This window comes from Pseudochaenichthys georgianus, chromosome 9, assembly GCF_902827115.2.
Source record: "Pseudochaenichthys georgianus chromosome 9, fPseGeo1.2, whole genome shotgun sequence".
NCBI classification, from domain to species: Eukaryota; Metazoa; Chordata; class Actinopteri; order Perciformes; family Channichthyidae; genus Pseudochaenichthys; species Pseudochaenichthys georgianus.
In genome coordinates this window covers 7161521-7174552 of record NC_047511.1, presented here as the reverse complement: position 1 = coordinate 7174552, position 13032 = coordinate 7161521, and the positions used below count along the sequence as shown (strand labels likewise).

At 37.0% G+C, this 13032-nt stretch overlaps 1 protein-coding gene across 1 annotated transcript in view; it reads left to right on the top strand.

The window, feature by feature from the left end:
• Positions 1–142: 142 nt before the first annotated feature.
• The window catches only part of LOC117452870 (actin filament-associated protein 1-like 2), a 44395-nt gene continuing 31505 nt past the window's right edge, over positions 143–13032 (top strand). Inside the window, exons 1-2 of the mRNA XM_034091667.2 lie at positions 143–254; positions 10552–10686. Of these exons, the coding sequence (XP_033947558.1) occupies positions 239–254; positions 10552–10686 (151 nt within the window). The 5' untranslated portion in view covers positions 143–238. The remainder of the gene's footprint in view (positions 255–10551; positions 10687–13032) is intronic.

Here is a 13032-nt window from a genome sequence, read left to right as displayed (position 1 = left end):
CAGCCCTGTTCAGAGTGAAAGATGTGAGTGTTGGTCCGCCCTCTCTCTCCTCCCTCGTGATGTCACTGGGAGGCAGGACTGGATCTGTAGAGCTCAGACATCTTCACACAGAGCAGAAACAGAGCGAGGGAGTGCACTGAGGAGGAAACCTTTCCATCTCTCTTTCCCTTCTTTGTTTCATGCTGTGAACTCGAGCAGGGAAATGAGTCTGAAGAGCAGCAGCCACTGAGACAGAGACATGGACAAACAGAAAGGTACTGGGCACTCCATTACAATGCAAATGTGTGTTTTACATGGGAAACCCTTTACATTCACATTATTGCTTCAAATGTAATAATAATGATGATAATAGTATTATTATTAATAATATTCATAATTTTATAGTATAAAGTATATGAAATCAAACTGAGAAGGAAATAACAATATAATATGTAAATTGTAAAATGTGTACTTCTTCTTAGTTCATAGTTTTCATATATTTTATAATGTTCTTACCTTAATGTGTAAGTTATTTATTTATTTAGGTCTATCTATTTCCGCTTTATAATCAGTATATCAAATAAATACGTAAACACTCTATAATGTTTTCATGTATTGTCGACATTTTATACTTTTACTATGAAGAGATACTGTACATTATATTATAAATGAATCTTTATAAATATATGGCTGATGAAAAGGTCTGGAATAGATTTGCGGCCTATTTAAGTTTATTTGTTAATATATGAACGGACAAAACAGAGAGAGACATTTTGGCATTAACTACATCAATACAAACGTGTATCAACGTAGAACTATTATAAAGTTTTAAATGTGGAATTTACACATGTTTTAATTCTGATTGAATCAAATAGATTGTGTGTGAGTTGATACCCAGTCTGAAAGGGCTTGGCTTGAGAACCATAGGGCCGCCGGTTCGAGTCCCAGAATAGACCGGTCCTTGAGATGTGCCAGTTCACCTCCTGGGCACTGCCGAGGTGCACTTGAGCAAGGCACCACAACCCCCACTGTTCCCTGGGCGCTGTATGATACCTACGGCGCTTGAGTTAAATGCAGAGACTAAATGTCACTGCACTGAAAAAACTGAAACCTTGACTTAAATGAAATGTATGATGTCAACAGATTTCACATAACTGGATGAGGTTAGTTGAAAGCAATAATATTGGATTTTTGATTTAAACCTAATATTATTGCTTTCAACTAACCTAATACAGTTATGTGACATTTTCATGTTACATTTAATTAAAGTCAATGTTTCAGTTTTTTCATAGTGAATGAATATGTATAGAAATGTGTATTGATTGGGATAAACCCCTTGAGATGCACCATCTCGTTTTCAAGGGGGTCCCGACAACAGCAACAACTTACAGACATACATGACACACAAGACAAAATGCAAAACATGACACAAGACAAACCACATACAGTCTGTTAAGTGAAATTCAAGCAATGCATACAATCATTACAATTTGAGACAGTCGAGCAAATCAGTTTCATCAATATCAGTTTCATTAATAACAGTTTCATTAATAACAGTTTCATTAATAACAGTTTCATTAATAACAGTTTCATTAATATCAGTTTCATTAATAACAGTTTCATTAATATCAGTTTCATTAATATCAGTTTCATTAATAACAGTTTCATTAATAACAGTTTCATTAATATCAGTTTCATTAATATCAGTTTCATTAATATCAGTTTCATTAATAACAGTTTCATTAATAACAGTTTCATTAATATCAGTTTCATTAATAACAGTTTCATTAATAACAGTTTCATTAATATCAGTTTCATTAATATCAGTTTCATTAATATCAGTTTCATTAATAACAGTTTCATTAATAACAGTTTCATTAATAACAGTTTCATTAATATCAGTTTCATTAATATCAGTTTCATTAATATCAGTTTCATTAATATCAGTTTCATTAATATCAGTTTCATTAATAACAAGTACAGACCAGTTGAAAGTGAGATGATAATGCATGTTTAAATAAACCCAATGATGACAGAGATCTAATGGCAGCAGGTAAAGTATTCCAGTCGGTTGGGGCTTTGAACATGAACGCTCTTCTGCCAATCCATTGTGTTGCAGAGGGGACAGAGAGATAAATCTGAACAGAATGTCTAACTTGATGATTTGGTGAGTAGGGTACAAAATACTGCTTTAAATAAGGGGGATAGTATACATTTAAATATCAGCTGAAGCCAATGCATGTGTCTTCTTACATTTAAAGAAGGCCATTTAAGTTGGGTATACATTGTGCAGTGATGTGTACGAAAAGGACAACCAAGAACAAATCTGCAAGATCTGATTTATGTGCATTTTGGTAGACAACATCACAATAGTCCATAATCGGAAGAATTAGTTGAGAAGCAATTCTCTTTCGGACACTGAGCGTAAAACAATTGCGAGAGCGGTGTATATATTGTGCACTGAAACGTTGACTTTAATTACATTTATTGTGTCAATTTCACATAACTTTATTAGGTTAGCTGAAAGCAATAATATTAAGTTCAAATACAAAATATTAGGTTCAACTTATTATTATTAACTATACCTTACAGTTTTTTCAGTGTCGGTGAAAAATACAAAATAAAAGGCATTTAGATCTGGTAGAGTGGTTATTTCGAGAAAACAACTACAATGTCCAAGATCTGAGGCGTACATTTACATTTACAAGAAATAAATCTAAATAACTGAGGTTTTTTTTTTCTTCCTCCAACTTTTCTTCTCCACCAGCTCCATGTTTTGGGAACAAGACCACTTGATTATTTTTGATAAAGGTAGCTATGACAAAGGACGCGTGTGTAAAACAGGACACATTTGAATCCCCCATTTCCATATATTTCCATCTAAAAAGACAAAATATCTAAATTGGTCCAAAGTGTGGTATGGTGGTGGTATGCTAACTACAGCAGCTCAACAATGGGGAACACCCGTCTGTGCTCCTCCATCCTCCTCCTCCTTCATCATCCTCACTTCCTCCCTGCTGCCCTCAGGAGACAGCACTAATAGACTGTTTAGACTCAGACCCACAATTTAGCCTCTGACTGACTCCTGCAGTTACTTTTAGTTGAATGACTTCCTGTGCTTATGAGGATTATTGCAGTTTATTCCAACTTGGGTCTGATTCGGTAGTATGGTCTGTCCGTATTCAGCCTGATTGTATTTGGGATAGGGTTGACATGAATCTAATAGAATGATCATACTTTCATCATGTTTTCTACACGGTTGTCCATCGTTTAGCTTTGGCTGAAGCTCTTGAAATGCCCTCGCCTGGTGTCTTCTTCTTCTGCATGGTGTAGGTGTGACTAAAGAATCAGCATATTATATCATATTCACACACAAACAAGCATTCATTCATTTGTTATACTTTGGGGACATTCGGCTAATAGTGGTACCTTTGAATAATGACATGGTGTCAAGTTGAGATCTGTGAACTCCACATCAGATGGCCGTGAAGCGTCACATTCAACAGCCATTCAGCAGGCTTGAAAGGAGCTATTCTTTGTTGTACTCTAGCCTTACACAAGGTTACAGTACAATGATCAAATGCTGATTCTTGGTTACTGCTGTATTTTCTGGTAGTAAGTCTTGGGGTTTTAGAACTGCTACGGTTTCTCTTGTACTGCAGCGCAGGACAACCCAGCAGCTCAGTAATGTCATCGTTTCGGAACTCCTGTTTTTCTGTTTTTACCAACCAGAGGATGAAAGAGAAAGCTGCTCCACACGCCGCAACACAAACAAACTCTTTTTTAAAACTTCTTAACTTCAGCCGGTTTCAGGATCAACTCTGTTGGCCAGAAAGACACAAATATGAGCTTGAAACTTTGATTCTAAAATTACTTAAAGGCCCCATGTCATGCTTTTCCGGTTATCACCCGTCCCCTTGTGTTATGAAGCTTGTTCTGCATGTAAGCAGTCTGCAGAGTCACGAACCCTCAAAGTGCACCCTGTAGGAAGTAAAGCTCTAACACAGAGAAGACCTGTCTGTGCTGCCCCAGAACGCCTCGTTGGACATTTCTCATTTTCCATTGTTTGCTTCCTGGGTTCTGTGACGTGTGAACACCCAAATAAACAACAAATGACCGGATTGGCCCAAATGGACCAATCCTTGGAGCAGCTCACACACCAGGATCCCTTGGCTAACTAACAGGGAGTCCCATTGACTTGCGTAGAGCTCCCTGAACGCTGGTAATAGACGAGTTGGGATGGCGGGGGGGGGGGGGGCAGGTGCTCCAACAAGCCGTGTAGGACAGAGAGTGGATACACAGACTATACAGAGACGCTGTGTGAGAAACCAATGTGAGTTTGGAACATTGAACAATGTACATCTATTCTAGTAGACCTCAACAGTGGAAATATGATCAGTAGAAATGGCCATGACATGGTGGGATCTTTACTTAACACTTAAAACATTATTATCCGGATTATCCAGAATAATATATTTCGTATTTTTAAATACAAGTATCTGAAACAAAATACAGTATGTCATAGTTATACCAATAGTAAGAGAAGAAATTGTTATTGTTATTTGGGCAAACTAAACTTTTATTCGTTCTTGGAATGAAATACTTTCTGTGTATATTATTTCTTGACAAAGGTAGGTTGAACAAACTTTGTGTGTGTGTTTGTTTGTTAGAACATCAGTTAGTTGGTTAATGTGTATGTCAGCTCTTATGGTTATTACTTTATTTGTTAGTCTTTTCATTAATACAGTCAATATAGACTGAAACATTGACTTTAATTAAATCTATTACTGTGTCAACACATTTCACATAACTGCATTAGGTGAGTTGAAAGCAATAATTTAACGTTTAATTTTAAATTTGTTTTAGGCTCAGCTTAATATTATTGCTTTCCACTAACCTAATACAGTTATGTGAAATCTGTTGACATGAAACATTTAATCAAAGTGAACGTTTCAGTTTGTTCAGTGTGAGAGGCCGATGCATTCTTAATCATTAGGTGTTTCTGGTTGCTGACTATTTTGATATTGTTTATTTGTTGTGTGCTTTTGATTTCCCCCCCCACCAAAACAGCATTATCTAACTTTCATTCAAATCGGCAGTGACTGTTATTCACTGTATGTGCCTGTGTGCATGTGTGTGCATGTGTGTGCATGTGTGTGTTCTGCAGCATCAAAGCCAGAGACAGGAAGTGATGTTGATGGTCAGATAAGCAGCGCTCAGAAACACAAACTCTTTATTCCTTCACTTGTTTCTTCCTACGGTCTTTCTGTTGTTGTTGTGGATGATGTCTTGTTGCTGTGCTGTTGCTGGTGTGTTGTGGGTGTGTTGTAGGTGTGTGAGGTATGTGCAGCTCCGTGTTTAAAACGGCAGCGGGCTGATAAGCAGATCTGTCGGATCCTTAAATCAGCAGAGAGACGTTAATCAGAAACCTTTAACCCCTGTCTCCCACTCACTCAGAGGGTGAATGGACTAACTCTGTCCCTCTGAATGGAGCTCAAACACAAAGGCTTCTGTTTTCTCTCTGCATATTTGACATTTCCTAATCCTACTGATGATAATGCAGGCTTTGCCAAACCTTTCAGATTCATTCACTACACTTAGATTGTTGACAACAAAACATAAATCATTGTTAAACTTTGCAAACAGTAAAGATGCTCACATTCTCAGGGGTTACAACTGGATCTGATGTATGTCAATCATTTACGATGGAAGAAAGTTATAGTTGATCAACATTTAAACATTTATTGTCTTTAGTTATATTTCAGAGGTCCCTAAGGCCCTGCTTTGTGAATTCACATATCACAACTTTAAAAGACATAAGCTTCGCCCCTTGCCTTTTATGTGTTCATTTGGTCTACTTGATATACTTGTTTGACTTGTGGATGATCTGCAGAGATAAAAGTGCAACACTCAACAGCAGCAACACTTGGTGTCAGCCCGCTCAAACAAACGGACTTTTCTGTCTGGTTCTTGATAGTTTCTTTCAGAAAGACACGGCCAAAAACAAGCTTCGCCTCCACCTTCTACATTGACGTCACTGCCGCTCATCTATTAAGGTGAAATATTGTCAAAGTGCTAAGAGAGGCCATACAAAAATGACGAGGCGCAGACAAAAATGACACATTTTTTGATGTGAAACAATGGGCATTCTCATTGAAAAGAAAGTGCTCGGGGAAAAGCGCTATGTGGTAGTAGTTGTAGTTGCTGTAAACAGGTTTAGAGGTCTTTCTCAGGAGGAAGGAGGTTCCAGAGATCAATTACATAAACTTCCTGGTCATTAAAGGAAGTTCTGGGGTCTTTTCAATGATATTTTTCTTTCATATGCTCTAGTGCAGTGCTTCTCAAACTTCTTTCAGTTATGTACCCCCTTTGAAACATTTTCTCAGCCAAGTACCCCCTGACCGACCCCGAAAATGTTTGATCGAAAAAGCCTATACAAATAATTCCAATATAGTGATGTTCCCTCAGTGTGTGATTTACTAACTAAGGAGTCTTTCAACTGACGTAATATCTGTTTAACAAACCAATGAACAAAATGATATATTATGCAAAACTATAAAATACAATACACCAATTTGACATGTTTATGAGTTTCTAGGAATATTTTATATAACATTGTGTTTTCTATTTAACTTATTGTACTAAGATTATTTTTGTAATCATGCATGGTATCTTTTTAATTAACTTTGTTTTTAAATCTCACGTACCCCCTGCAGTACCCCAACGTACCCCTAGGGGTCCGCGTACCCCCATTTAAGAATCACTGCTCTTGTGGATCTCAAGTGGGATTGGTCATTGAGAAGTTTCTATTTTCTATTTTTAAGTTGTGTAGCAGTCCTTGGCTGATGAGCATCTGGTCCCATAAGCAGTTATAGTGGTCACGGAGGTACAGCAGGGGTGTCAAACTCAAGGCCCGGGGGCCAAATCCGGCCTGTGACTTCATTGTATGTGGCCCACAAGAGCTTGCAAAGAATATAATATGTTTACTATACGGTTACGTGCCGCTTTACAGAAGCATGTTGCCCATAAACTACATGTCCCACAATGCATCTCAAATTTGAAGTTTTTCTCAGAATTTGACTTTTATTCTTCAAAATATAATATTTTTCTTAGAATCTGACTTTTTTTTCAGCATTTCATTTCTTTTGACTTTTTTTTCCAGAATTTGGCTTTTCTTTTTAAATCATTTTGTGACATTCTCACTGAAAAGACTTGCAATTGTTTTCCCTAGACTTCTGCTTTCAGACGTAGTTAATTATGAAGTTATTACCCTATCCAATAATAATCCAATGCAGAAGCAATAATATAATATAATACTTTATTTTATATATATTACATATTTATATATGTATTTTTATTTAGTCTTATATATAAAACTGGCCCTTTGAGAGCAACCATGTGGCCCGAGTTGAAATTGAGTTTGACACCCCTGCAGTACAGGTTCTGCAAGTAATACAGTACGTGTTTACAGTAAGAATACCAGTAGATTTGTTCAACAGATAAACATAGTGTCTTTAAGGTTTCACATTATTCACTGCCGACAACCTTTATAAATGATCGTACAGTTAGCTTGAGTTCTTAAATGATGTCGAACAATGAGTAACTAACAAACATGGACCAACACATACAGTCTTTATTCTATGTTAAACATTAGCAGCAGCTTATCAGTGTGTATATCTGTCACATCAGCTAACATTTGAAGGCCAGAACATTTGAGTATTTGTGGTGGGAAACATTACCTCAACAGGCGCAGACAGTTCAGGGTTTCATTCACTCATTAACAGAATAAATAACCTAAACTGTACTGCCTAAAGGAGACATTGGCTTGTGTGTTTCACACTTCTACACCTTAATGTTAGGACATAAATCTCAAGAAATTAAGTTTTCTGTTCCTGAAAGCAGTTCCAGTTCCCTTTTCTATAAGTCACAATTTTTTGAACGTGTTTTTGGTTAGAAGCCTGAAATAAGATCTGTGCTTAACACTAGCTTTAGAGATGTTCACGTTTTGTTCTACGACATAAAATACGTCATTAGAATGTCTGAAGCTTCTTTTTTTTCTAAAAACACCAGTTGCTAACAAGTGACTAAATGAGACTACTACACATCATCACACCAAACATTAGCCGCCTTTAGCTTAGCGGTGGTGAAGTGAAGTCATGTGACCGTGATGTAGTTACTTTGTAGCCTAATGGTAGCTTTTGTTTTTGGACAATGCTAGGCTGAGATTTAGCACTGCAGAAGCATCAGTAGCAATTGTCACCAGCATCTCAACAAAATGAGATTACTAAAGGTCAGCACGCTGAACATTAGCCGCCTTTAGCTTAGCAGCAGTGACGTGAAGTCATGTGACAGTGATTATGTGTGTTTATGGCCTAAAGTTAGCTTGTTGTTAGCTGATTGCATTTACGCTTCAGAAAGTGGTGCTAACATGTGAAGATTATCCAGCTGAACTAAATGTGTATCATGTGTGTTTGTCAAAGATCTTGTTTTCTTCAATATTCCAATATCAAATTTAAAAAATCTTGATGCTTTTTGTTAATTGAACGCTAGCAGTGCTAACTTCCGGGTCGGCCTACAAAATGGCATCCTCATTGCACCACTCTGTCATCCAACAGTGTTTTAATTCAAATCAAAATTCTGCACAGGAAGAAAATCTGAGTTATTAAAGTAAATTAAGTAACACTTACAAAGTTGAACACAAAAAATATGTGCAGTTAGCGGGGCGGTGTCGTTGCTATGTGGGGCCTTTATGTCCCCTCAGTCCTAGCATCACACAGTACAAGAATAGAAATAACAACACAATAATTGACATTTAATTAAAAAATGTTTGGATAAAGATAGTGGAAAACTACTTTCTTTAATTTTACTTAACACAGTTTCCTGATGTGTTTTCAAATAAGGGCTTTTTTACATTTTAAAATTATTTTCACATCTAAATATACCACTTTTATACTTATATATGTTGACTTACCTACATCTAAATACAGTACATAACACATGAACTAAGCAAACAAACAAACAAACAGGATCACATTATTATCATAAATACTGGGAAAAACATATGATTTATTTGTGTACTAAAGTACCCTAGGAGAGTAAAATGTTGGGTAAACACAGATTGTATTTTTATCTGTAGTGGATAATGTGAACTGAGAGGCGTCTTACATCACTGCCTTCAAAGATTGCAGCTCTTTGCTCTTCTGAAGCTTACACACAAAGTCAGTATTCATTCAGTGAGAGAGGAACAACCGCTTCATTCATCACATGAACACAGACTGACTTCATGACACGTTTCATGTTTTATCAACCTGCTGACGACAAGCTGAAGGGAGCCCCCACCAGAGTCTGCTGTGTGTGGCTCAGGAAAGTCATTGTGAGGACAGAAACCTGAATCTGATTAATTGACTGACTGATTGTTTTTATTTTAAAAAGAACACTAGAGACCGTCATGCAGTGGGGTCACACCATCCGCAGGGCCAAATTGGTAGCTTACCTTACAACTACACTGAAAAAACTGAACCTTTGACTTTAATTAAATGTATCATGTCAACAAATGTCACATAACTGTATTAATAATAATAATATATTTAATTTGTTAGCGCTTTTACAGGTGCTCAAAGACGCTTTACAGATATAGTGAAAATAAAATAAAGGAACAACAAATACATATATAGTATATAATGTATTAGGTTAGTCGAAAGCAATAATATTAAGTTGAAGCTAATATTTTTTATCTAAACGTAATATTATTGCAGATTCATTTTTTAATTCATTTTTTTTTTACTGCAATGTACTGTATGTTGTTTTAAAATAAATAGCTATGTTAACTTGAATGTTAGCAATAACATAATTATGTGTAGTTTACATTGTAAAACGGGGAAATTAAAGATGAAGCACAAGCATGTTTTTTCTGAAAATTCACCTTAAAAAAAGCAACTTGCCCTACAAGCAGTTAGCATGTTGAGATGCAACGATGCTAATTGTGACATGCTAATATTTAAGTATAAGATAGCACATCAATTGTATTTGCTAAAGGATTCAAAAATATGCTAAATGTGAAAGTGTTATCATTGTATGTTAACATGACAAGCTAGACAAGCTAAGAAAGAAAAAAAAGGAAAGAAAGAAAGATGGAAAGAAAGGGTCTATTTAGTTAAGTCTTTGCCAAAATGTAGCAAGTTTTAACAATATTTTCACAAGTTAGCACAAGAAAAAATGCTAATTTAATCTTGTTTCCATCCATTCCTGTTGTGTGAATATTATGAAACAAGAGAAACACGGAGAACCAAACAAAGGTTTCCTCAGACAAATGTTAAGAGAGTTTGTTTAAAAGGGAGAGATAGTGTTAATGTAATCAAACATGACTCATTGCCCTGCTTCTACAGTATGTCAACAGTTAAAGGATGACTCAGAGGTAACGTCTGTGAAAATATTTGGGGGTGATTTTCTGTTATCTCACTGTAGATTTGACCTTGTTCATGAGGCCAGTCTGACAGCTGTAGAGTCTTTGTGTCCCTCTGTTCACCTGTCTGTCCTCCCTGTCTTTCTACTTGTCTGCTCATCTGTCTTCAGTGCTGGCCAAGCTGATCTGGGACCTGCCGTCCTTCCTGTCTGCTCTGGACTCAGAGAAACTGAGTTACGCCGCTCAGACTCAAAAGAAAGACATCTCAGAGCTGCTGTCTAAGCTGTACACAAACGACACTCCAGGTAATAATGATATGACTGATACTACCACTGCTAGCTATAGGGAGTGGAAATGTGATGTCATCAATATGATGTTGTGAATCGAGTGGCCTGTGTTCGTCGTCCATAACATACGCCTGCCCATACAACACACTCTCACTCCCTAAGCGTCCAATAGCGACGTTTGGTCAGTGTCCGTGGCGTCCAATTTTGACGCTCCTAGTCTCCTTCAGCGTCATAAAGGGACGCAAATAGCTTTCAACTGATTGCAATGTATTCCCATCTGCGTCGGGATTTGACGCTCATGGAAGCACGGCATTCGTTTATGCCGGCTGCCCTTAAAGGCAATGTGAGCATCCATTCCCATTGGATAACGGAGAATTTTACACCCGGAAGTAAGTACTCCTCTTACTGTCGATTGATTTTACAGTGATATCTGCACTACTCATCGACTAAAAAACACCAGATTATCCTTGTTAATTACACAACATTGATTGGTTTAAATTGTGTGCAATGCTTTTGTATTTTTCCCCTTCGATTCGGAGAAACAAATATGTTTTCTGAGTAAAGGATGGCAGAAGACACTACACTACCCAGAATCCCCAGCTATCGTTTGGCCTACACCATGTGCTCTGTTTGACAAACCCCGTTTTTTTCACCATTCATTCCGATGGCTGGCGTCTATGTCACGTGATCTTCAAATTTCTCCCTGCAGAAAAAGAAAACATGGCCGAAATTCGTTTTATTCTCGGTAGAAAAGGTCTATTTTAAAGTTAATTTGGCCATTAAAATGCGTTTTGATGTCATTTGATGCGAGAAATATGAGTTGTTATTTCAGATTATGTGTGCAGTGGATGTACATGATCTTTAGTTTGCTAGTTATTACGAAGATTACTTCAGGAAATCGCGACGTTTTCATTGTTATCAAGGTGGTTGCTAGGGACGCTGCTATCGATATTATTTCTGTTATGTTGTGTAACTGTTTAATGATGTTATCTTTATTGCTACCCCCTTCCCCGTCAATGTATAGTGTTGGTCCACAGCCTAAACATATTAGTTTAACAAAATCCGCATCTAAAGATAGCTTACGTTATTTCCCCCCTGTGCAATTCCAGTCTCACATCTCAGAGCACATCGTCATTAACAAATACCGGAAACAGACCAAAATAATAATAATACCTTATTCCGAGTGTGCTTGCTTTTCTCTTTGAAAGTCATCACATAACGGCATTGTAATACACGGTTCGGCTGCATTACATATTACATATCTGCCGTAGTTCTGTATTTATAGAGCCCTGATGAGAAGACAAACATGAGGAGCTGAAAACGTGACGTGGATCATAAATATATCAGCCATTAAACAACATCTTACATTTATTTTCACACAATACGTCTCCTTGCAGTATCAACACTAATTCGGCTCACTTTTATATTTGATCCAATTGGTAGATAGGCTGTATTTACACCATAAAGGTGCACAGATTATATAAAGAGACACCTGGTGGTTAAAGCATGTTATTGAATTTCAATATTTTTATTATTAGATATTAATACGATCCCTATAAAGTATATTAATTATTTATTGACATATCATATAGGCCTACACAACTGTGGTGTAGTTCTGCACTGAATGAAAAACGTGGGTCGCAGGTTCCTCAACAGTGCATTACAAGACATCTATCAATATTTGTGCATACCTCCAGCAATGTTAACTATGTTGAAGCACTTATTTTAACTGATATTATACATAATGTATTATACATATAAGATGTATGTAGATATTTCATCTCCGGCCTTGTCAGGTATTGAACAATCAATAAATAAAGAACACAGAATTGTTGAATATAAAACACAGAATTTATGTGATTATACTAAATGATTTTCAAATAAACACAACTGCATATTTAACTGTTACACATGCTGATGTAACGCAAATGTTCCAACTTTGGATCAATAAAGTATATCTTATCTTAAGCTGATCGATGGCTACTGCCATATTTGCAAAATGTGCCTCTGAACCTTGACAAGTGCATGTTTCAGGCTTATCACCATTTATTAATTATATGTTTTAAATGTGAGTGTTTCCTGTCCCCTAAACCTCCAGGGATGTACACAGTTTAATACTGGCAACTTCTTATTATGGGAAATACGAAAACGTCTTTTAAAACTACAACTCCCAGTAGAGACGTGCCATAGAGAACATGTTGCGAAACAGAATAGCCAGCATGTGTAGTTCTGGGGACGGGGTGGGGGAGGGGGGACGCGGTGGACCCGTTCAAATCCAGTTTTGGACAGTCTGCCGTGGTTCCATCCCATTTCAAGTGCTGTTCGAGAATCGGCTTAACCCTCGGAGCACACTCTCCAATCACA